This window comes from Manis javanica, chromosome 3 (assembly GCF_040802235.1).
Source record: "Manis javanica isolate MJ-LG chromosome 3, MJ_LKY, whole genome shotgun sequence".
Lineage (NCBI taxonomy): Eukaryota > Metazoa > Chordata > Mammalia > Pholidota > Manidae > Manis > Manis javanica.
Window position 1 is genome coordinate 5,048,542 of NC_133158.1, and position 25,813 is coordinate 5,074,354.

The following is a 25,813-nucleotide window of genomic DNA, read 5'->3' on the forward strand; positions in this document are numbered from 1 at the left end:
TTTGCAACCATACACTGATTTGTTGAAATATTTTTGTATCTCCCACTCTATAGATTCTTGCCAAACTACTGTACTCAATCTTGTTTGCAATGTGTAAATACATGGGATTCAGTTTCCCATGAAATAATCATTGGCCCTTTCCAACGGTTTGGTTCACTTCTAAACAAGACAACTTTCCACTGTACAGTTTGATTAACACCAAAGGTCAGATTCTTCCCTTTGGACTTGCAGAGCTGCACATCTTCTTTTTCTCCAAGTTTTCCCTTATACCTTCTTTACTCACATTTACGTTTATTCACTTCCACCTTGGCATGTAGGCTGGTAATGTGCAGAGCTGTGGATCGTCCAGATCAAACTTGTTCCCGTCCCTTTGAATTTTCAGTGTCGCACCCGTGCCGTGGGGGGAGGGAAGCATATTCTTGCTTCCTGTTCGGCATCTCTGGGCAGCTTAGAATTGACTTCTGCCTCCAGAAGATTTAAAGCATGACTCTATCACATCTAAAAGCTGCTCAACAAGTTGTCATATAATGTTGAGAACAGGCCACTCATCCCTTAATAAAGGGGCTACTTTCTTTTTTATATTATGGGTATGGTGCCAGGTTTGAATAATTCAGTGCCAGCTCTTGCAACGTACCTAGTTAGTGCCGTATGTGTGTGGTTGCTAAAAACATCTTTGGCTTTAAACCTTAGAGGAGGAGATGGGGGTGGGGGAGTAAATGCTTATCTCGGGAGCTATGCTATGAATTGCTGAAATGGTGCCAGAAGATGAAAATATGGTCCAAAGGTATTAGACTAATTGGGCTTAAAACCTCTGGTTTGTTTTTCTATGAGTTCTTGTGCATCTCAATTCAGTGACACCCTTTACTGGACACAGGACTGCACTGAATCTCTCGTGCAGACACTCAACGGAAAAAGTGCCCCATTTCCAGATGCAATGGTGGTCTCAATTTTGGGGTTCTAGGTGGAATGGCCTGTGTTGTGGAGGTGTCACTCTCTTGCCCTTTGAAAAGAAGGTCTGGAGAGGTCTTAGTACAGGAAATGCTGTGAACTACCGTCTCCCCTCACCAGCCTGTGATGCAGAGCGAGATGGGCACGAGTCTGTAAGGACTGAGAGGTCTCTCTCTGATGGGAATTAGTCTTGCAAACAGTTCCCCATTTGTACCTTTCTTACTCTGGGGGAAAGCAGGGTGGGGGCACGTGTAAGTCTGGCTGGGCTCACAATGCAGTGAGGCCTCCCCCTTCCATGCCCGAGGGTTGGGGACCAGCAGAGCCAACGATTATTTTTAGAATGTTTATTTGCTTGTGGAACGGAGGAGCACAGGGCTGTGTCCACACCGCGGACGTGGGCTGCGTCTCTGCCATGCACTGTCTCTGTCCCCACGGCTGTCTGTGCTGTGATGCCTGCTGCCCCCACCTCACAGCACAGTCTGTGTCCTCCCTCGGGCTGCCCAGCGTTGCACCTGAAGTAGCTTAGCAGGTTGCCAAGCCTCTAAAGATGTGTGTTTATTAATTCTCCAGCTTGCCCTCCATCTGTTTAGCTTGGAAAGAGTTTATATATTCCTGTGGGTATTAAAAACCCATCTGATGTATTAAAAGAGCTCAAAGGATCAAAGGAGAAATGCTGCTTGAAATGCAGCGTGCTGAATATAGACATAAAATTTCTGGACACAAACTGCTTTTTCAGGGGACATTTTGAAACTCAAGACATACATTCATCTCTTAATGATCAGCTTTTCTTCGAGACTTGGATTTCTCCCTTTTTTTTTTTCAAGTGACCTCCACTCCCACCTTTTTGAGGCTCAGTCATGACTTTGACAAAAGGGCCCATTGGCAACCCCTGTGTGGATGCAGGCATTAATGTCAGTACCATTTTCAAGCCTAGGAAGAGGCAGCCCCAGAACCTCAGGGAACCCACCAGCCACTGGCTCGTGACCAAGGTTCTTCGCATCTGGCAGAAAAATGGGTGCAGAGGCTAAAAGGCGAGGCTCCGAATCCCCATGGTCCGCATACATTAAAGGGGTAAATGGTCAAAGTCAGGATGTGGGAGGGGCTCTCAGTCTAGATCGTGTCACATGCTTCTCAAACAAAACACTGCTTCCCTGACTTTTAGGAGACCAGTCGGGTAGTTCATGAATGATGCCGCTTCTGTCGAAGCAGATTGCCCCTGCAATCCTGGGTTATTTTAGAAGATGCTGGCCTATAGGAGAATTCATCTGGGACTAGTACTTATTGTCAAGAGCTTCATGTCCGTTTCCACATATATTTTTCTTTCCATTTTTTCATTTCATCTGCACTTCACCGAGGCTCAGAGGAGTTAAGTCTTGGACCCAGGGTTACACAGCTAGTAAGTGACACTTGAGTTAGGTCACACGCTGCCGGACTCTGCAGCCTGACAGAGAACCTCTGGCGTGCGGGTGAATGCCTCTGCATCGTGATACCAAGTCACCTTTGTAGCCCTAAGTCAGACTGAGTTCATGTCACCGTCCGGGTTTGCTTTGGAAACTGGCAATTCCACCATCCACTTGATCTGTGGGAGGAAATTACAACATCCAGTTTGACAAGAGCCATACATTCCTGATGCTAGATTCGTGGGCATCTCCATCAGTCTGATGCGGTTTTCCTCACGGCGCCTACTGCATTACTGGGTGCCGTGATGTAATGCAAATAAGCATTTGCATTCATTTGTCTTCCTCCCCCATCAAATCAGGTGAGACAGGCTGGAACATGGTAAAGAGTAGTTCAGGCTTTGGCCTCAGACAAACCTGAGTTTGAGTTTTTAATGCCATCACTTCCTAATTGGGCACCCTTTACCAGTTGTGGCGACGTGGCGACGTTTGCAAGCAAAGTACCCCTCCTGGCTGCCACCTGCTTGTCTGTAAGACGAAGATGCTAACAGTGCCTACAGAGGGCTGGGCTGCTGTAAACATTACAAGGGACGCATAAAAAAGGCTTCACTGTAGATGGGAATGTTGTATTAATTCCTGAATTCCTTGCACTTAACACAGGACTTTGTGCATAAAATAATGCTCAGAACATTGTTGATTGAGACCAAGTTTCCCAAGAAAATAAGCTTGTAAAGTGTGAGCAAAAAGGGAAGGGCTGTGCGTAATTCTAGTAGCTGAGACACCTGTTACTATGTGTGATTTGAAAACAAGTATGTGTTTTGAAAACAACTAGATGCTCAGATTCCCAAAAGCAAAGAGAGAACATTGTGATTTTCTTTAGGAAAAGAGAAGGTGGTCCAGAGAAGGGAAGGGACTTGCCTGGGGTCCCACAGGGAAGGAGCAGCAGATCCCAGGCCCAAAGGCCAGTCAGTAGCCCACTGGGGAGGAGTCTTTCTCTACATCACTGTTTCTTCTCTGTAGCGGATAATTTTTAAATAACTATTAACTAACTAAATGCATAAATGATTATAGAGACTGTGATGCACCAACAGGGCACATAATTAAAGCTGTACATAAGGGACATGCAATGAGAATTAAGTCTCCCCCCACCAGTGAACCTGGCAGCCTCTCTAGCGGGCCGGCATTGTTTCAGGACCTAGTGTGTACGTCCAGGGATGTTCTGCAAATGACCAGCACACAGGTGTATTAAGTATCTCCCCACTCATTTTTTTACAGAAATGATAGCATACTCTACACACTGTACTTTTCTTTTTTCACTGGTATATCTGAAACCATCTTCACATCATTATGTGGGTTGTCTTTTTTGTGTTTAACGATTATCCGAGATTGCATTTGGGGGGATATTTTCCCCAAATTGGGCTTTTGGGTTCTTCCAAAATGTTGACACTTGAAACAAAGTAGAAAGGAATATCCTTGCGTACTATGTACTTTATTTATCTGTATGATACAATACTAGAAGAAGTGATTGGTCAAAGGGTGCACCTATTTATAATTTTGGTAGATCATGCAAAAATGTACTCTAGAGATATTAAACCAATTTGCACTTCTACTAACTTAAGAGAATATATGTTAGTTGCATTCTTATTGTTATCCATTCAATTATTTATTGATATCAGAGTAGACTCATGAATATTTTATTCTATGGCTTATAATCCATTACAGATTTTTTCAAATTTTTTTCTATTGAGGTACATACAATAACATGCACAAATCTTAGTGTACTTAATGAATTTTGACATGTATAAATACTCATGTAACCACCACCTAAATCAAGATATCAAACATTCTTACTAATTTTTTGCCCCTTCACGTATTTCACCCATCCCCCATGCACCTCTCCTGTGGCAACCGCCAGTCTGTTCTCTGCATTTACGAGTCTTTTTCAGTTTTGTTCATTCATTCATTTGCTCTTTGAGTCCACATTTAAGTAAAATCATATAATATTTCTCTAACTTATTTCACTTAGCATAATGCCTTCTAAGTCCGTCCATGTCATCACAAATGGTAAGATTTCATTCTTTTCATGACTGAGTAATATTTCATTATATATGTGTATCACATATGTATGCATATATTTTATATATGTATGTATATATCATATATATATCACATCTTCTTTATGCATTCATCTATCTATCAATGGACATTTAGGTTGTTTTCATATTTTGAGTGTTGTCAAGAATGCTGCAATAAATACAGACGTGCACATATCTGTTCAGAATAGTGCCTTTGTTTTCTTTACGTAAAGTCCCAGAGATGGAATTGCTGGGTCATAGGGTTTTTCTCTTTTTAGTTTTTTGAGAAACCTCCATACTTCTTTCCAGAGTGGCTGCACCAGTCTACAATCCCACCAGCAGTGATGAGGCTTCCTGTTTCTCCACATCTTTGTCAACACTTATTTCCTGTTTTATTGGTCTAAGCCATTCTGACTGCTGTGAGGCGATATCTCATTGTGGTTTTGATTTGCATTTCCCTGATGATTGGTGATGTGGAGCATCTCTTTATGTGTCTGTTGGCCCTTTTTTTATCCTTTTTGTAGAGATACCTATTTAATTCTGCCCAGTTTTTAATCATGTTTTTATTTTTGAGGTGTATGAGTTCTTTATGTATTTTGGATCTTAGCCCATTATCAGATAATCATTCGCAAATATCTCCTCCCACACAGTAGGTTGCTTTTTCATTTTGTTGATGGTGTCCTTTGCTGTTCAGAAGCTTTCTAGTTTGTCAACTTGTTTTCTTTTTGCTTTTGTTTCCTTTGCCTGGGGAAATACGGCCAGAAAAAAATAGTATTGCCTTAAAGAGTTTACTGCCCATGTTTGCATCTAGGATTTTTATGGTTTCAGGTCTTTAATCCATTTTGAGTTCACTTTTGTGTATGGTGAAAGACAGTGATCCAGTTTAATTCTTTTACATGTAGTTGTCTAGTTTTCCCGGCACCATATGTTGATGAGACATGTCTTTCCCTCCATGGTATATTCCTGCCTCCTTTGTCATTGATTAATCGACTGTACATGCATGGGTTTACTTTTGGGCTTTCTATTCTGTTCCACCCATCTCTGTATCTGTTGTGTGGCAGTACATACTACTTTGATTACTGTAGCTTTGTCATGTAGTTTGAGATCAGGGAGTGTAATACCTCCAGCTTTGTTTTTCTTTCTCAAGATTGCTTGGGCTTTTCAGGGTATTTTTTTTTTGTGATTCCATAAAAATCTGAGGATTATTTGCTCTAGTTCAGTGAAAAACACCACTAGTATTTTGATAGGATTTGCCCTGGATTTGTAGGTTGCTTTGTGCAGTATGGCCATTTTAACAATATTAATTCTTCCTATCCATGAACACAGAGTATCTTTCCATTTACTTGAGTCTTTTTCAGTTTCTTTCATCAATGTCTTATAGTTTTCAGAGTACAGTTCTCTCACCTCCTTGGTTAGACATATTCCTAGATATTGTATTCTTTTTGGTGCAATTGTAAATGGGATTGATTTCTTAATTTCTCTGTTCATTATTTATTTACAGAAACACAACAGATTTCTATAGGCTGATGTTATACTGTGTGACATTAGTTACATTCTTACAAACACAGTTTGTTATTAAAAGGTTTTGCTCTTCCCAGTCTGAGATGGCAACTGGAATATCATTGTTGCCTTAACTTTTCTTTTAATGACTGAGTGTGAGCATACGCTTTCATCTATTTTAAAGCCATTTGTATTTGTTGTACTAATTACGTCCTTACTTGTTTTTCTTGAGTCTTAGGTTGCTAGTCTCTTCTTTTAAGGTATTAGACTTTAATATTGAGCTTATATAGTTAGAAAATTAACTATTTGTCCTATATTGCATTAAAAACATAGCCTATCATAATTATTTTCTCATTATAAAAGTAATACGTGGCTGTTATGGAAATGGTAGAGAATTATCTACAGTCTCATCATCCAGAAGTAAAACTATAGATTAAAATTTGGGTGTATTAGTTTTCATTCATTTTTTTCATTCATTTGTTTTTTTTTCCTAAAATAGAACAATATGGTAAACACTGTTTTATAACATGTCCTTATTTTTGCTTGAAATATCATAAGCATATTTCCTTGCCCTTAAATATTTTCTTGCAACGTCATTTTAGAAAACAGCTACAGGGTATATAGATTTACTAGTTTCTTTAACCAACACCATGTAGGCTGCTTGTAATAGTTGCTCTATAAGCAGTGCCATCAGAGTCTTTACTCCTAAAACATAAAATAGCTGGGAACGATGCTTTAAGATAAATCTTGATTAGACTTAGTTACACAGTATAGATACAAGTGTTTATGTTTCTCTTGATTCGTTATTCCGTTGCTTGTTTTGGGGGATGGGACCTATTAAATCTTTTATAAAGACTAGATAATAGGTAGAACTTAAATCCAAAACACCTTTGTCCAGGAAGATATGGCATCAACTGAGAGTGGAAACGTAATTGGCGTAAGCTTTGACTTATTTTATTAAGGTGACAGGAGAAGCCTGTTTATAATTTAGCCTACGATGTAAGAAAAACAGAAAATTCAGTAGTGACAGACAGGTTTATACATTTAATGCTTTTGTTAGTAATTATTTAGAAACCTCCTTATGTTATTTGTTTCATGTCCAGTTTTGACAAACGGTATTGACTTCCAGCAAGGTGCCAAGTTAATTATTTCAACTTAATAATAAGCAACACTGAAATGACATTACACAGGCTTGTTGAGGGGTCACAGAAAAATGAGCTTCAGAAACACTTTCTGAATGTGTGAGCATGGTTTTAAGTACAACTAATCAGGAAAATTAAAGCAATATGAAAAACTGTTGAGATTAATGAATCCTGATTAAAACAGGATAAGGTGCTCAGGGTGAATAAAGTCACAGTTCCCCGGGAAAGACTATGTGTTCCAGATTGCTTATTTCTGTCTACAGTAAATCTCCCAAATGAATTATGCTAATGCTATTGATTCCAAGCATTTCCTTGCTGGCCTTATTCATCTCTTCAGATGTCATTTCTCCATTATAAAGGCCTCAAGCTTCACATGCAGGCCCATCAAGCTCTGAAAATGGGGTTGGCTTTTAAGAAAGGCAAAACAAATAATATCCAACTTTGTTTTCTGTGTTTGGGAACTGCATGCTAGGAAAGAGTGGAATGGTCAGAGTCTTTAGGATCATTCTAAACATTCTGTCAAGTTATGACTGTGTATTGTGTGAGGCGGATCACAGTCTGGAAAGTCATGGGCTGGGACAGAGGTTGACATTTGTTAGCCCAGTGACGGAGCTGACGAAAGGAAAGGTGCTGAAAGCACATGACCTGGAATTTCCCACTTAACTCTGCTCTGTAGCCACCCCGATCCCATCAGGTGTTCCCCAAAGAGTGGTCTGAGGTTGTTTTAAAAAGTAAAATGGCTCAGGGTAGTAGTAGCTGTTCTTCAGGGGGCACCTGAACTCGTGAGCAGTTTCATCACATCATCAGACTCTTTACCCCACAATAGCCGTATTATGATTACTGCCCATCTTGCGTGATTAGAACATCCTTTGTTCTAATCCATTTATGCTTAAGAGAGTCGCTATGAGCAAAGGAATTTTATTTTTCACTTTTTAATGTGTCCTTTTTCTACTTTGTCCTCCAAACTAGTTAGCACCGGTCCTCAAACACAGGGCCAGACTCAGCACATCTCCAGGAGGCACGCCCGGAAGCGGATGTTGTTGGGCCTCACGCTGAACCTGCTGATTCCTCGTCTCCAGAAGGTGGGGCCGGGAATCCCTGCTTTGGCTCAGCTCTCCGGGTGATCCCGAGGCACAGCCAGGCTCGGGGGGCTCCCGGAGCACCTCCTAGGAGTCATGCAGTGGGACGTGACAGTGCTTTCCTGGACTTGATGGCCAGAAGCTTGCTTCTCTCTCTCTTTCTTACTGGCATAAACTAGGAGGATACCAAAAATAACTAAGGGAACAAAAGGAAGAAGGAGACACCAAGGGTGAAGTTCTGCCCGAAGTTTTGTTTGCACCTCACCCTCCCCAGAGATTCAGAAGTTGATTGTAGTGACGCCCCACCATCGCATGCTCAGGGCCACAGCTTAGAGGTGTTGTCACACAGCCGGGCTCAGAAAAAGATGGCCAGCCTAGTGCTGAGCATTGAGTGCGTGGGAAATGAGTGGCAGCTGAGAAGGGATGAATAATCACAAACGATCTGGAGCCTTGGGGAAACTTGAAAAGAACCTACTCAGACACCATTGGCACTTTTGGGAAAAGCAACTTCAGAACTTGGGTCTTAGGATCTTGGGGAAGGCAGGTGATACCTCCCCGCAAGAGGGTGAGCCCAGCTAGAACCCAAACCCAGGGTGCAGGAGGTCAGTCACTGGCATCAATTTGGAAAGGGAGAAAGGGTACAGGAGCGGCTTCTCCAGATCACCACCACAGTAATCTCCGCAGGATGGGACACATGGACCGAGTATTGTGGCAGACATATCCCCTCTTCTTTTGGTGCATATTCCGTTTCTTTTTATAAATTGTCTTCTGTGATGTCACCTTTCCCCTCTGAAGTAGTCCTTTGGTTTCTTTCTAGCATTAAACATATTTTTAAAGCAGAAAACCTATAAAGTACACCCCTTCTGTGTTTAGATGAATGTAAATACATTGTTCTGAATGCATTCATGGATGAAATCTGTTGCCTGGGCACACACATGATGACAGACACTGGGGTGAGCAGGAGGGATTAAAAATCAGGTACACCGGGCTCTTGCTCTTGAGCCTGGAATCTAGGTGTGTGACCTGCGGAGAAGTCACTGCATCCCTGTAACAATGTATTTGGCCTTATTTCAGAGACTCTGCTTCTCATTTACCAACATCTGTGATAAAGTAGTTGCTTCTAAAAGTTGGGCTTTTTTGTCCAAATAGACACAAAAACTGCAAGCAACCAGATTCTGTTAAGGTTTGAAAATGTGGCCATGGCACCTAGAAAAACCAGAGTAAAATCTATACGGAGATCCACGAGCGAGTCCACTTTTAAACCTTTAATTTTCTCCCCTCACATTGTTGAGGTGAACACATCAGCTACCACCTTTCACCCTACAATTCTTATTCTTTAGACATAGTTTGGGTTTCTTGAGGCCATGTCTGTCCAGTGGGTTTGAGAAGTGCTGTGTGTCCTTACATGAATGTGTATTCACAGTTGTCATGGGAGATGCTGTATATGCACATGTGAATATTCACCTACAAGCAGTCAACAAAATGTTGCATGTGGATATACGAATGTGCATCTACAGGCATGAAGTTAAGGGCTGTACATGCACATAAGAAAACTCAGTGATATATGCATATATTGATATACATTCTCAGGTATGAAATGCTGTTACTACTTCCTCCTCTTAGAAAATTAGAATTCATGTTAGTTTGCTAAAGGCTCTGAGAAGTCCTGCAGTGAACAAACCTCTGAGCTCTTTTTAACCAGGAATTCACCAAACATTCATCAAATTTGATAGGAGAGTCCCATAATAAAACCCATCTTGGGTATCACTCTTTAGGTTAGCAATTTCTGCTACAGACTGGATGAGGTGGAAATCAGTCATGACTCTTGAGATATTTATAAGGTAGTAAGTGCCTGGATATAATGTTAAGATAAACAAAGTAGCCAGAATGCTGAATATATATACAAGATATGTAAATATGAATCTGTAGACACAGTTATTGTCTAGATTTAATATATTTTATTCCTACTTCAATTCTATTGCAGTTTGAGATCATATTCTGTATGATTTCAGTCCTTTTAAATTTATTAAGACTTATGGCCCAGCATGGTACCATCACAGTGAGTATTGTGTGTGCCCTCCAAGGTGCCTGGGGCAGTATCCAGTTAGAGTGTTCTGTGAATGTTCATCAGGCCAAGATGTTGAGCTTTGTTGAAGCCACCTACAACCTACAACTGCTTTAGGATCTAATTGTTTTATCAAGGAATGAGAGAATGGTGCGGAAGTCTCCACCTGTGATCAGCCATTTATGTATTTCCCTCTTTATTCTGTATATTTTTATTGCATTATTTTGAAATTCCATTATCAGCTGCATACTTGGGACTTTATACATTTTTGAGGAACTCTCTTATTTTCACTATTGGGAAATGGCCATCTTTATCCCTGGGGATATTAATACAGCCAAGCCAGCTTTCCACTGCTTAGCATTTGCCTGTTAATGTCTTTTAGCATCTTTGCACGCCCAGCTTGTCTGTGTCTTGAAGTGTGCCTCTTAGAAACAGCAAGTGCTTTGTTTGGTCTTGCTTTTTAATTCTTTTGTTGATGTCTGTGGTATATTTTATTGTATTTTTATTCACATTTCTTACGTACATATGATAAAATTTGCTGTTTTTGGTGTAGGGTTCTATGAGTTTTGACTAATACTTATATTTTGATTTTGATGATAGACATACAACTATAAATGGTTCCATCACCCTAGAAAATTCTCCTAAGGTTCCCCAAGCAGAGCTCCCAGCAAACAGTGAGCTGTCCGTACAGCTCTGTGTTACTGGTCCATGGTCCACGGTCCGATGGTTCTTGGTCCGTATTAAAGTGCAATTCCTAACCATTTTAGAAAACTGAACAATAGAGAATAAAGTAAAAATCCACACGTGATCTCGCCACTCAGAATGGAGGCAGAGGTTTACATGCTTACTGAGGCCAGGCGGCCCGGATGTGAATCCCAGCTCTACATCTTATTGGCACAGTAATTTCGGGCAAGTTACCTAGTTTCCTTGCCTGTAATCTGGGGATAAGTACAAGTATTTACATGGTGCCATATTTCCTTCCAGTCTTTTTTTGCCACATACTTAGCCTATTTTTGCCCTTGGCATACTGTTCTGCACGAAAGGCTTTTTTCACATAATGTGAGATGTCCAGTCTTTTAGAAAGTCGTTATTGATAGGAACTGACACGTCCAGGAGGCTAAAAATCAGATATTCAATTCCCCAGTGAATTCTTCCTATTTCTGAGTCTGTTCAGGCCTCCTGATGGTCCATTACGATGCTGTTCTCCTTTGCTAAACAAGCCTGACAATTCACCTGGGGACCGTGGGAGACTGTGGCTGTGAGTCCCAAGTGACATCGGTCTGTCCCCTGCCTTCTGGGGAGCGAGTCTCTGGTCTCAGGATGCCTGGGAATTGTTATATTGCTATTGCCAAACACTTTGCCAATGAGATTTAGTCATTTAACGGATACGACAGCAGACTGCAAAGTCTGGTAGCTTGCAGCCAGACCATGGTCTCATTTCTAGGACCTGTGCTTTTATGACCAACATGGGACTGGTCCCTGAACGTCCTGTAAGCTTCAAGTGCCTCTTGGGTAACTGAGGGAAATGTCACCTGCCTCACTGAGTTGTGAAAGGTGTCAGTTTTAGGAAAAAGGCCTTCACACCAGGATGTTTAGTGTTCGGTGAGTGGTATGTGGTGACTGCCGTAATGGCGGGGATGCCAACAGGGGAGATGAGTTAGAGGGTAATGGTTAAAGCAAAGGCTGATGTCTGGTTTGTAGCATTTCAATATTTTGAAACTTGCTGGGTTTTAGGATTTGGATAAGTTATTTCACTTCTCAAAGCCTGAGTGAATGAAGATGGTAATTCTTTGAGCTGGTGTGAAGATTAAAGGGAGTTGCACGGAAAAGTGCTTGGCATTAGGTAAACACTCCATACACGCTAGCTCTTATTCTCATCATTTACGAGAAAAGACACTAATAATTCCAGCGAAACTATTTAACAAATTCCTTACCCTTCTTAAGGGATTAGAAGAAAATGGTTCATGTCATAATTAAGAGGATTTACTGAAGACCCTTGTACAAAAAAAGAGAAAAGGACTGAAGAGCTAAAATAATAGCCAAGTTTGGAAAATATCTTTTGTGTCAGCTCTTTTGAGATCCTCTTCTTCTGGGACGGGAAAGGAAGACCGAGTCCCTCTGGCTTTTCATTTTGCGGGGCTCTCTCCCCCAGGTTTCAAACACAAGATTCCATTCCTCGCCGCCTGCCTTGGGCTAATAATGCCAAAGAACTTGCTGTGCGCATCATTCTCAAGCTCTGGGGTGGCACCCTGAATCCCAGCAAATCCTCGGGAGGAGGGGAGAGGAGGGGAGGGCTGAGGATGCACGCTTACGGTGGTTCTCTCTGACTCATTCTGTCTGCACTGCAATAAATACCACCCTGGGGCAGTGCCCTGCAGACAAAGCCCCGTTTGGGCTTTTTGTGGGTCTTCCCCATCAGCAAGTCGCAAATGGAGTGCCACAATGCGGTCACCCTATATGTTTTTGAATAAGTAAAGGTAACAAAGACAATACATTTGTCCCATTTAATCTCAGCTCTTAACCATTACAAGGAGGCACATTTCCCATGCTATGGAAATGGAGTGGGAGAGGCCTGCCTGCCCCAGCCCGGTTCCTGGCAGGCCACCCGGGGTATGCCAACCTGCCTGGGGCTGTGTTGGGGTTTTCGAGGGCTCAGCTGCCCACAGCTTGCATTTTCCAGCCGCAATTAGATCAGGCAATGTGATGGCCATTGTAAGGAATTTAGGATCATGTCCCTTAGTATCCTCCCATTATTCAGAAGGCCCAACTCAAGTGAGCTTAGGCTATGGTGGTGCTGAGGTACAAGCTTCAGGTAAGGCTTCCTCCAGTTTTCTAAAGGTTAGGACCAACACCTGGGTTTTCTCTTTATGTTTTCCAGCAGGCATTTTCACTCACGAGCACAGGAAGGCTGCCAGTGGCTCCTGAGGCCAACACCTTCCTTGTTCTCATGGGTCAGGAGCAGAGATGTGAGCCTAACTAAGGTCCAGGTCCAGTGCCCATCTTTGAACCAGTTGCTTTCTTCAGTGGGGGGAATTGTACCAAGTATTTAGGCCCGTAGCACACCTGGGCTGGGCTGGCGCTTCGGAAGCCCTATCTAAGAAAACTGCTGTAGAGCGCTGGGCAGGGCCCTCTTTTATTCTGAACTCATCTAGAAGCAAGGAGGTGTGAGTCCTGAAAACTTGTTAGAATAGACAATTCTGGGCTGCTTGAATATCGTTTGTCCTGTATTCTGTGTGACTCATTTGCCAGGGAGCTCGTGCTACTTTGAATCACATATTTATCTTTTACTTTTTTCAATCAGCTTTGCTACTGAGCTGGTGCACAGAAAACAAAAATAAAGGTGTTGCATTAAAGAGCAAAATAGCTCTGTCTGGTTATCTAGAGAAATGGAAGAAGGGAGGGAGGGAGGGGAGCGGACACTGGCTGGCTTGCTCTCTGTATTGTGATCCACTCACACAGGTCTCTGTGCCAGCAACCCTAGAATAAGCTGTGTCAGGGGCCCGTGGGGAACAGCAGCGTGGTGGCCATCCAGCTCTTGCCATTTGAAGCATCTGACTTCATGACTTTGGATATGAGCTCATATTGGAAAACCACTTTTTTTCTTTGTTTGGTTCATGGCTTCATGACGTGTGTGACCTGTGTTTTTTGACACCCTACACAGCCTGTTACTCAACCTCATTTTTAGTTGCTCTAGAGGAATTCTTCCAGGCATCGCCCTGGAGATGAGAATTTTCTGCAGGTCCCACAGCTGCCCGTGCCCACTCTGTTCCAGACGCAGCCTAGAGAGCGCTGGTGTCCATCCAGCAGCCTTGGCCAGCTGAAGGCACAGGGGCTGGCAGCGCCGGCTAAGTGATGCGCAGAGCCCAGTGCCAAATGAACACGTCGGCTGCTTGTTCAAAAAGCAGGAAAAAAAGTGTCTTAAATGTACAAAAAGGTGAAACTCTTCCCTTCTTTCTGGGGCGTGTCTTGAGCTGTCATGATCCTCTCTATTTGCTAGTTAACACCGTGCCCCTCAGACAGGGGGCCACTTGGCGGGGCAGGTGCAGACCCGCACGGGCTCCCGGCCCTGCCCGTTGCTCAGTGGGGCTGCTGAGTTCTCCCTCCCACTAGCCAATGGACTATGCAGCCAGGCCCCCCTTGGAGAAGGGGGCTCAGTCTTCCCTTCCCTCAGGCCCACCAGCACAACTCACAGCGGACAGCTAGTCACCAAGGGAAGCGGGCTTAGCCCCAGGACATACCTTTTCCTGGATCGGGGTGGGCAAGAGGCTCACCCCTGCTACGTCACAGGCGGACCACCACTCCTTGGTGCCCCTCACTCCGGCAGCCAGGCCTCGGCCAGGCTGGAGGGTGATGAGGTTGCTGGGCTGGGGCAAGAGCCAGGCAGCTGAGAACCCCCACCTCCTCCATCCCCACCCACTGTGCACCCTAAGCTGTTCCTTGGACTTCACTTACAAATTCAAAGATAAAATTTTATATGTCAAGACAGCCCTGCCTGCAGAACAGGCACTAATTGAGGGGCACTCTCCCTACCCCTCCCCAAGCTTATCTGAGGATGGGAAACTGGCCCCCTTTAGGGCCACGTGACTGCTGGGGAGGGGCCTAAGGAGATCGGGGTCAGGGAGAGAGCCGCTTCCCTCCAGGAGGTGTGTGTCCCACTAGGAGCCAGGTGCGCAGTGCAGGGACACTCCAACAGTCTCTCGTCTGTACTTGGGGGTGCTGCAAGAGGGCCAGCCCAGGCCTGGCTGAGCAGGGGTAAGAGACCCAGAGGGAGGGGCAAGGCTTGGGGGAGGGGCAGCAAGGAGGCACTTTCCCAGGGCTCAGGTGGAGGAACGCACAGACAGTGGCTGTCATCCTGCTTACACCCAGCCAGATGGCTGCTTTTCAGGCGGGGCCCCTGCCAAGGGTCAGAGGTTGAGGGTCACTGCTGATACCAGGAGGTCCACGGGTGGTAGAGTTGGGGCCACATTGAGGAGCTCTGCGTCCTCGGAGGACTGCGTGATAGCCCCCAGGACAGCCAGCATTTGGGCGCCAGGCCTGACGCAGGGCACCAAGGGCAGGCTGTGCTGGAGAAAACAAGCTAGGGGAGAGAACCACACTGAGGCCTGGGGTGCAGAAACCACTGCCTCTCTGCTGCCCCGCTGTCCACCCCCCCCATCCAAGACTACTGGGGACGCCAGGACCAGAGGCCCCATGGAAGCACCACGGGGGCTCAGAACTAGGTATGAAATCACAGGACTTCCCATCTCAGCTGGACCGAAGTTATTAACCTGAAGCTGTCAGAAAGTTATGAAATCTCTACAAGATATCATTAGGTGGTGAGAGCAGGAATTCAGTAGTGTGGTGGGAAAAAAGACTTAAAAAAAAAGAATTGTCTCATGCTTGTATTTCTATGAAGTCAAGACGACACAGTAAGCATGTTGATTTGCACCCCCAGGCCACCCATCCCTGGGGCCCAGGGCCTGGCTATGCCCATGTCCTGTAGAAGTCCGGCTGCTGTGCTTCATTTAAGATCTTTGCATCAATATTCACAGATTACTCCACAGCTTTTGTTTCCTTTGTGATATAATCTTGGTCAGGTGTGACATCAGGGTCTTTAGAAAGAGGATTCTGAAATATTTCCTTCCCTGTGGTCTGAGTTTAAATATTCTGGAACTGCAGGTTCCAATGTCCACATGCCGACCTGATTCCTCTGTGAGATTCCCCACGCCGCCCCCATGCCGTTCGGTAGCAGGACTACAGTGTTATGCTAGAACACATCTTCAATATTTAATTTCTAGGTTGCATTTACATAGTCACAAAGTACTAGTTACGGGCCTGGGTCGGCATAGCACGTGGCGGGCACGTCGGGGCAGCTCAGGCATCTTCCTACCTGCGGGGCGGATAGGGTGCTGCTGGGGGTCCACTGTCGCATGCCCACCCTCCCCAGCTGCGCAAGGGCACAGTGTGGGACAGGACCAGCACCACTGAGTTCAGATAAACCCCCTGTGACTTGCTCAGTGTCCTTTATTTTATCTTTGGATAGAAGCTGGAAAACTTATAAATGGTGAAAATCTGTAAAGGTGAACCAGCTCAAAATGCTCTAAGCATCTATCCTGCCCCAGTTTTTCAAGCGGCAGCTTTGTACCTGCTTAAAGAAAGGCAAGCTGACCAAGTTCTCCAAGCGTGCCCGTCTCCTCGGGGGGCCCTCCGGGTGCGCGTGGGTTTGGGGCAAGCATTCTGGAGGTGGTGGGATTGCTCTCCCGGGCCGCCAGGCAGCCCCTCTCAGCAGGTGGTGCGCTGCGAGGAGTCTCTCCCGCTCTTGAAATCACGTGGCTTTTGTCACAACTAGCCTAGGGAAGACTTCCTCTCCCTGCTCTCTTTCTCTGGTGGACCTAATTTATTTCATGCATTTTGGCCTGTCCCGCTGCGAGTCTCTGTTGAGGCTTCTCCCCACTGCCTTTTGTGGCCCCACAGCAAACCCACTAGGCCACAGTTCCTCTGCACAGTGATGTCAGTCTGGCTGCTGGGCCCAGCTGGATGGAGGTGTGTTTTATGAAGTTCAACCCCGCACCCCAGGCTCATAAATACACATTGTGCACATAAACGTACAGCTAACATTGCCCAGACCCTCTGAGGCACCATGTTAATAAGCAGACAGTAAGTCCTTAAAATATGGAGAAGCAGTTAATCTTTCCGCTGGCAAATCCTTTGTAGGGGGTTGTTTTCCTCCAGTGTGGCTGCACGCAGGGCTTTTCATCTCCTAGGATTTGGGGAAAAAAAAGAAGTCTGCTGTGGGGCTTGAGAATACTTGAGCAGCCCTTGACTAAGAGGGTAAATGTGTTAAAAATGATCATCTCTCGTGTACTAGCCGTGCCTAAGCATCCGTATCAGGTAATCATGCTGGGCCCCTCCCGGAGCTCAGCCTCCGGTGATTCCAGCACAGGCACCTGCTCAGGCGGCTTGCGGCTCTGCCCCTGCTATGCTGGGAAATTACTCAGCCTCTTGTTTTGCCAGCTCTAAAATGGGCACAATTATATCTTCTCTGTGTAGCTTCTGCATGCATTTACCTCTCTCTCTGGGTCCCAGTTTTCTCTTTTGTAAAATCAGAAAATCGGTGCTCTTGGCCCTCAGCATGACATTCCGTTTCATAAACGTGTTACGATCACATGAGCATGTTCTCCTTGTCTGGAGCTCCTGCGTCAGGTCACGTTCACTGCCGTGATGGTCACCCCCAGGCTGCTTGCTCCTGCCTTTCTCTCTCCCTCTGAGGATGGGGTGGAAGGAGCAGACTGGGGGTAGGGCTGAGGGCTCGGCAGACACGTGCATGCTTGACGGCAGAGGCGCAAAGGCACGTCCTCGGCCTGCCTCTCACCTGCTGAACAGCCATGACCTTGCCCTGCGTGGTAGGTCTTCTCCATCCCATCGATTTTTCTTGTTCTCTCTAGCAGCATTAAATACTCTGAAATAAATATTTCTAAATATTCCTGACTACTCATATGTTATGTATAGTTTCACAGCATTATTTTCCCACTTAGAATGTGTGGGATATCCTCTCCCAACAGGAAACTGAGGTCTCCCATCCCTTTCACCTGGTGCCCGGGGAGGCTGTGGGGCAGACCCGCGGTCACCTATTTAATCATCCCTCCACAGGGGCCTTGCGGGATCTGCCTCCCAGTGAGCGATGCTACCAGAGCATCTTTATACCTGACTCCCTGGCTTCCTGAACAAGAGCCTCCCTTACTGAGACATAAAACTGCTGAAATAATAGGATCTAAATGATTCTGTAATAATAACCACCTGTTCGCAGAGTGGCTGCACAAGCACACTTCCAGGCAACAGTGCAGAATCCCCGCCGCTGTCAGGGCTCCACTGCGTGGCTTTAGCACAGGCTGAGATGTTTGCTTATCTGCTGCACAGCATGCATTTTATTATTATGATTTCATGTCAGTTTACACATCTAATTGTAGTGAGATTGCACCCCTTTCTGCAGGTCAGTCATGCTCCTGTGTTCTCTCTTCTGTAAATCACCTCGTGGGTTTTGTTTCTGGTTGGGTCACCCACCTTCCGTCCCTTCTTAAACAGCCGCACTGTCCCCCAAGGTCCCGTCTGCTCCTGGTTGCTCCTAGGAATGACTCAGGCTCACCACCTCAAACCCCATCAGAAACACTGGGGTTTTGCAGCAGGTTGCTTGGAAGTGAAGGACTACTGGAGGAAAAACAGCAGCTCTGTGCTGTGTTCCCTTCTTACAGCCGGGAACCCCCCTCCCTCCGATGTTTGGTTTGTCTTTTATGTTCAGTGACGTCTGGTCATTTTCTTCATAAAGGCATGTCTTTTACTAGATTTGTTCTGGGGCCCTTCACTGCAATTATTGACGCTACCGATGGTTCTTTATCTCGTGAGTGTTTTTCATTGGTTCTTGCCAGCGACAGGGAAGGGCCGTGGTCTGTATATGCCGATTATGTAACCTGCCAGTGCCAAGGTGTTATTAGCTCTGACAGCTGGTCAGCGGGCTCTGTGGCCTGTCCCCGAGCACAGTGCGGGCTGTGTGGGTGACGTGGCAGTGTGCATTCATGGGGCAGATTTGCAATGAGCATTTCCGTTTGTTCATGGCAAGTGGCCTGGTGTTTTTGTCAGCTTGGTAATTTATACTTTATTCCAAAGGTGTATTTGCTCTGAGCTTTCAAATGGTTTGCAGTGTTACATGCCTAATTGTCACTTAAAATGTTTGAATGCCTGTGTGTCCTTTAGACTTTCACGTGACTGTGTGCCTTCTTTCTGGAGCAGGGGTGCCAAGCATTGATGTATGTCCATGTTCTTTCAGCCCAGAGCTTGCTGCTTGCCATTATCCTCACATTTCCACTTGCCTTTTATCTTTCTCAATTCCTGTCCTTGAGTCAGCAAACACTTAGGGTGGATCTGCTCAGTCCCAGGCCCGCTCCCAGGTGCAGGGCCGACGGGAAAGCAGGGCCGACAGCCACTGCCCTGTCCCAGGGAAACCACACCTGCTGGGAGGGGGCAGCAGAGGCCAAGGAGAGGAAAGGGGCTGAGGTTACTGGGGTCCCGGCAAGAACCGAGGCCATGGAGTGCAGTCCGGCCTTCCCCTGGTGCACTTGTGCACGAAGGTCCTAGTTGACCCTGCAGGAGACGGGGATAGGGAAGTAGGGCGGGAGCTGGAGGTAGTCCACAGATGCTCCAGGTTCTCCTGATGGGGGACGGGGTAGCCGTATGTGAGCTGAGGGGCGTGGTGGCAGATGAGGGGACTGGGCGGCCATCACCTCTCTCCTCCTCCCTCAGCCCTGGAGCAGAAGCTGCGGGCAGGGCTTGGGGGAGAGGCCTCATCCCCCTGCACCCCACCATGTGCCGGCAGACCAAGGGAGACCCTGGGCACGGGTTTACGTTCCTTGCGTCCAGCTGCTAGGTTCAAAAACTTAAGCCCTTTTATTGGCAAAACTTTTATTTCCAATAAAAGTGTTTCAGTCCTATTCCCAGATTTGAATCTGGCCTGTTTCTAACCTCTCAAGGTTTAGCCAAATGTGGTTTTTAACCTTGAATTTCCATTGTTTATGTCTTTTTGCTATTAATTTCTGATTGCAGCCTACCACAGAAGGGAACACATAACTGCTGCTTTCCGCTCTTCAGAATGCACTACATACTGTGCTTGACAATAACGTACATTCTGCGCGCTTTGGATATGCCGAATTTTCACTCCATTTATTAGTAGATGATGAGCTCATCAGTCTCTTAGGGTTTCTATCAGTCTGTACGCTGTGATCGTAAGAGTTCATGTCATGGCTTGGTGTAGTATATACTAGTTTTCAGTATAAAAAGTATTCAGATTATGCACTATTCCTCAGTATGAACTATTTTCTTTATTAGATCTTAATGGTTTTTCATTTGGAACACTTCTATGATCATCTCTCCTACTGGCATTCTTCTGGTATATCTGTTCTTCCTATCATGTCATACTGTTTTAGGAGTATCTGTTGCAAAACACATAAATCTGGTATGTTTATAAACCCAGTTTCAGAACCTATGCCTTGTAATATATGAGTCTAACCACCAGATGTTTATAGTGATTGGTAATAATTTTAGGCTTATATTGGCAGTGTGTGTGTATGTGTGTGTGTGTGTTATTCACCATATCTTGGATTAATCAGATTTTCATGTTTTTGCTTTTTTGTTCATAATTATCCTTAACTTATAAAACAAATGTCTATCCAGATCAATAGTTCCTTAGCTTTATTTTTTCTTAAACAATTTTTATATTGAAGTACATAGAATAAAGTGCACAAATCTTCATAGCCAGCTTGATGAATTTTCAATATGTATATACACTCATGTATTCATTGCCCAGATCAACGTATCAAATTTCTTGTTAATTTTCTCCCTCTTCACCTATTTCACCCATGCCATGCCCCCACCTCCCTCCTCTATGGAAACCCCCCAGTCTGTTCACTATGTTTATAAGTCTATTTCAGTTTGTTGGTTTGTTTTTCAGAGTCTACATATAAGTGAATCATACAGTATTTGTCTTTCTCTGACTCATTTCACTTAGCATAATACCCTCTAGGTCCATTCATGTCAGCACAAATGATACGGTTCCGTCCTTTTTCATGGCTGAGTAATATTCCATTGTATATATGTACCATTTCTTCTCTGTCCAGTCATCTATCAGTGGTCGTTTGTTTCCATATTTTGACTATTGTATATAATGATACATAAACATAGGGGTGTGTCTGTCTTTTCAGATTAGTGATTTAGTTTTCTTCAGGTAAATTCCCAGAAGTAGAATTGCTGGGTCACTCTATTTCTCTTTTTAGTTTTTTGAGAAACCTCCATGCTGCTTTCCACAGTGGCCGCCCAAATTGACATTCCCACCAGCAGTGCAGGAGGGCTCCCCTCTCTCCACACCCTGGACAACACTTGTTATTTCTTGTATTTTGGATGGTGACCATTCTAACTGGTTTAAGGTGATATCTCACTTTGGTTTGAATCTGCATTTCCCTGATGATTGGTGATTGTAGAGCATCTTTTCATGTGTCTGTATGTCATCTTTGGAGAAATGTCTACTCAAGTCCCCTGTCCATTTTTTAATCAGATTGTTTTTGCAGGTGTTGAGTTGCAGGTGTTTCATTTATTTGTGCCACCTTTAATTTCTTTTGTCAGTATCTGATTAGAGTTTTCAGAGTACAGGTCTTTCACCTCTTTGGTTAGATTTATTCATAGGTATTTTATTCTTTTTGATGCACTGTAAATGGGATTAATTTCTTGATTTCTTTCCTGTTCGTTATCTGTATATAGAAATACAACAGATTTCTGTACATTGATGTTGTATCCTGTGATTTTACTGAATTCACTTATTAGCTCTTCTGGTCATTTGGTAGAGTTTTTAGGGTTTCCTATATACAGTATCATGTCATCTGCAAATAGTGACAATTGCCCTTCTTCGTTACCAAGTTAGAGGCCTTCTATTTCTTTTTCTTGCATGATTTCTATGGCTAGGACATCCAGGACTATTTTGATTAAAAGTGGTGAGTGGCATACTTAAGGTACTCTACAAGAAGATATGTCAAAGAAATAATCAGTCCTCCCATGTTTCCTTCATATGCTACCTCTATAGCTTTTCTTCTTCCTTCCTAATTACAACCCTTAAATAGAATTCGTGCCTCATATCGAATTTACCGAGCATCATAATTCCTCCAGGTGGTAAAGATACCTCGAGACAAGTGCTGGGCATAGAAGCCACAGGGCATAAATCTGCAAAGTAAAAAGCTAACCTTTGCAAACAATATGGCTTCTCTCTCACTTACCAACTTTACATTTCCCTGTATGGCCCCGGAAGATGACTGGTTAGCCAGAGACGGGTAAGATTCCTCAAGGGAGGAACAACCTAAGACAGGCACAGTCGCAGGGGGGCCATCAGGTGAGAATTTGGGGATCAACAGAGGTGAGGCTCAGAACCTCACCCCCCCTGCTTTGAGAGAAATCTTCTGCATCCGTGGATGTCTTGCTGCCCTTGTCTAGCCTGGATTAATACTTGGTCCATAGGCACACACCTGATCATCTGATCATCTACATTTGCCCTCTTATAGCACTAAACTATGTTTTCTACCTTTATCTTGCATCTACCTACCACTTCAGCATTTTATTAAAAATAAAAATAATAATAATAATAGGAGAAATGTGGGATCAACATATAAATCAAGTACAAAAATCAAATGAATATTCATATCTGACCTGATTGTTTATAGTTCATAATGCGTGATCAAAACCAAAAGTTTCTGTGATGAATGCCCTTGTACTGTTCACCATGTAAGAATTTATTCACTATGTAAGAATTCATTCACCATGTAAGAACTTGTTCGTTATGCTTCAGAAGATTGGAGACTGTTGAGAATTAGGCTTGGGGTGGATTAATGATTGTACATTGAGCGTTGACCCCCCTATACTGAATTTTATTGTTGTTAACAACCATTTGATCAATAAATATGAGAGATGCCCTCTCAAAAAAAAAAAAAAAAGTGGTGAGTGGGCATCTTTGTCTTGCTCCTGACCTTAGAGGACTGGCTTTCAGTTTTTTTTGCCATTGAGGATGATGTTAGCTGTGGGTTTGTTGTATATGGCCTTTATTATGTTGACGTATATTCCCCTTTGTCTACTGTTTGTCGAAACTTTTTAGCATGAATGGATGCAGAGTTTTGTTAAATATTTTTCTATTATCTATTGAAATGATCACATGCTTTTCATCCTTCCTTTTGTTACTCTGGTGCATAACACTGGTTTTTGGATACTGAAACAGCCTTGCATTCCTGGAATAAACTCCACCTGGTGGTGGTGAGTAATCCTTTTAATGTATTTTGAATTCAGTGTGCTAATATTTTGTTGAGAACTTTTGTGTCTAGGTTCATCAGGGGAGTTGGTCTGTAATTTTCTTCTTTTGTAGGCAGTTTGATTTTGGTATCAAAATGATGCTGGCCTCATACAGAATTAATATGGAAGCTTTCCTTCCTCTACAATTTTTTTTTGAACAGCTTAAGCAGGAGAGGTGTTAATTCTTTAAATGTTTTGTGGAATTCCTCTGTGAAGCCACCTGGTCCTGGCCTTTTATTTGTTGGGAGATTTTTGACTATCACTTCGCTTTTGTTACTAGTAATCAGTCTGTTTGGATTTTCCATTTCTTCCTGGTTTAGTCTTGGGAGACTGCATGTTTCTAGAACTTTATCCATTTCTTCTAGGTTGTCCAATTTGTTGGCATATAGTTTTTCATAGTAATCTCATATAATTGTATTTCTGTGGTATCAACTGTCATTTCTATTTTTATTTATTTGAATCCTTTCTCTTTATTAATCTAACTAAAGGTTTACCAATTTTATCTTTCCAAAGCAGCAGCTCTCTTTGATCCTGTGTATGTCTTTTAATCTCTATTTCATTTATTTCTGCTCTGATCTTTTTAATTTCCTTCCTACTATTAATATTGGCTTAGTTTGCTGTTCCTTTAGGTGTAGGGTTAGGTTATTAAGATATTTTTCTTGTTTCTTGAGGTAGGCCTATCATGCTATAAACTTTCTTCTTAGAACTGCATTTGCTGCTTCCCAAAGATGTTGCATTGTTGTGTTTTTATTTTCAGTATTCTCCAAGAATTGTTTTATTTCCCCCATAAATTCTTTGCTGTCCCATTGGTTGTTTGGTAGCATGCTGTTTAGCCTCCATGTGCTTGTGTCTTTTCCAATTGCTTCCCTTAGATGATTTCTAGTTTTATGGTATCACAGTCAGGAAAGACACTTGGTATGATTTCAGTCTTAAGACTTTTCTTATGCTGTAACATCTGATCTCTTCTGGAGAATGTCCCGTGTGTGCTTGAACTGAATGAGTGTTCTACTGTCTGGGAATGTAATATTCTGCTTATATCTATTAGGTGCATTGAGGCTAATGTGTCTTTCAAAACCACCATTTCCTTACTGATGGGATGACCTATCACTGATGTAAATGGGGTGTTAAAGTCCTCTGATGGAAGTATCGATAGTCCAGGTTTTTTTTTTTCATTCCTCTTTGCATGGAATACCTTTTCCATCCCTTTACTTTCAGTCTGTGTGTTTCTTCATATCTGAAGTGAGTCTCTTCTAGGCAGCATATAGACAAGTTGTGTTTTTTATCCATTCAGTCACCCTCTGTCTTTTGACTGGAGCATTGAGTCCATTTACATTTAAAGTACTTATTGACAGGCATGTACTTCTTGCCATTTTGTTAAATGTTTTCTGGCTGTTTGCATTGTTCTCATCTGGTCGTTTTTCTCTTGCTCTCTTCTCTTGTGTGTGGTGACTTCCTTTTTTGTGTATCTACTGTAGGGTTTTGATTTGTGTTTATGCCATGTGGTTTATATATATCTTACACACATAGTAGTCTATGTTAAATTGATGGTCACTTAAGTTTGAATGCATGCTGACAGCATTACATTTATAACTCCCCCACCTCCATATTTGATGCATGTGGTGCCCTCTTTTATTCCTGTATTTAGTGATTCCCTCAACTAATTTTTACAACTAGCTAATTTAACTACTTTTGTCTTTTAACCTTTCTACTACCTTTGCTGTTTGCTTTTACCAGTGTTCTTTTCATAATTTTCTTGCTTCTAGTTATAGCCCTTCCTGTTCCTCTTAATTTACCATTTCTTGTAAGGTCTGTGACTTGTCTTTACCTGTGAAGCTCTCTCTCCCCCTCCATTCTGAAGGATAACCTTGCTGGGTAGAGTAGCCTTGATTGGAGGTCTTTCTCTTTCAGCACTTTGAATAGATCATGCCACTTCCTTCCATAGAATTTCTGCAAAAAAAAAAAAAAATCAACTGACTCCTTATGGGGCTCCCCTTATAGGTAACTCGTTGCTTTTCTCTCACTCTTCTTATGATTGTCTTTGACCTTTGACATTTTAATTATGATGTGTTTTGGTGTGGACCTCCTTGGCACTCTCTGCTTCCTGGACATGGGAATCTCCTTCTTTCCCTAGGTTAGAGAAGTTTTCAGCTATTATTTAAGTAAATGTCCACCCCTTTCTCTCTCCTCCTTCTGGACCTCCCATAATGAAAACATTAGCTTGCTGAATGTTACCCCAAAGCTCCCTTTACTTACCCTCATTTCTTTCTATTGTTTAGCCTGAATGCTCTGCCTTCTTCTGCATTCTATAATCTGCTGTGAATTCCAACTCATGTATTTTTCATTTATCACAGTCCTCCTCCCTGACAGGTTCTGTATTCTGTTTTCTAGCTCTGGAGAAGTCCTCCCTGAGCTCACCCACTCTTCTGTCAAGTCTGGTGAGCATCTTTATAGTCATTACTTTTAGCTCTTTGTCAGGTAGATTGCCCAACTCTTTCATTTATTTTTTTCCCTGAGGTTTTGTCATGTCCTTTTCTTTGAAGCTTATTCCTGTGTCTCCTCATGTTGCTTTACTTTCTGTGTTTGTTTCTGTAGGTTAGGTGAAAAGGGCTACCTACCTCTCCCAGTCTTGGAGGCACGGCCTTGTATAGGAACGTCTTCTGGGAGACGGTGTATACCTGGTGGTTGGGCTGGAGGCTTGGTGGGCATGGGCAGGGGAGGGGCTGGTGTCAAAGGAGTACAGTCGTGGAGCTTCCAGGTG

General features: G+C 43.6%; 1 protein-coding gene and 1 long non-coding RNA gene across 8 annotated transcripts in view; one reads left to right on the forward strand and one right to left on the reverse strand.

The window, feature by feature from the left end:
- The window catches only part of CACNA2D3 (calcium voltage-gated channel auxiliary subunit alpha2delta 3), a 699,185-nt gene that overhangs the window by 668,744 nt on the left and 4,628 nt on the right, over nt 1-25,813 (forward strand). Inside the window, exon 35 of one of the 7 annotated variants that reach the window (XM_073230733.1) lies at nt 8,032-8,987. The exons of the other annotated variants lie outside the window; for them this stretch is intronic. Coding sequence (XP_073086834.1) covers nt 8,032-8,035 — 4 coding nt within the window. The 3' untranslated portion in view covers nt 8,036-8,987. Of the gene's footprint in view, nt 1-8,031; nt 8,988-25,813 lie in introns of those variants that run through there. 7 annotated transcript variants of the gene reach the window in all.
- LOC140848304 (uncharacterized) overlaps nt 24,537-25,813 on the reverse strand; it is a 144,733-nt gene continuing 143,456 nt past the window's right edge. The window contains exon 3 of the long non-coding RNA XR_012128889.1: nt 24,537-25,002. This is a non-coding gene — a long non-coding RNA (uncharacterized lncRNA). The remainder of the gene's footprint in view (nt 25,003-25,813) is intronic.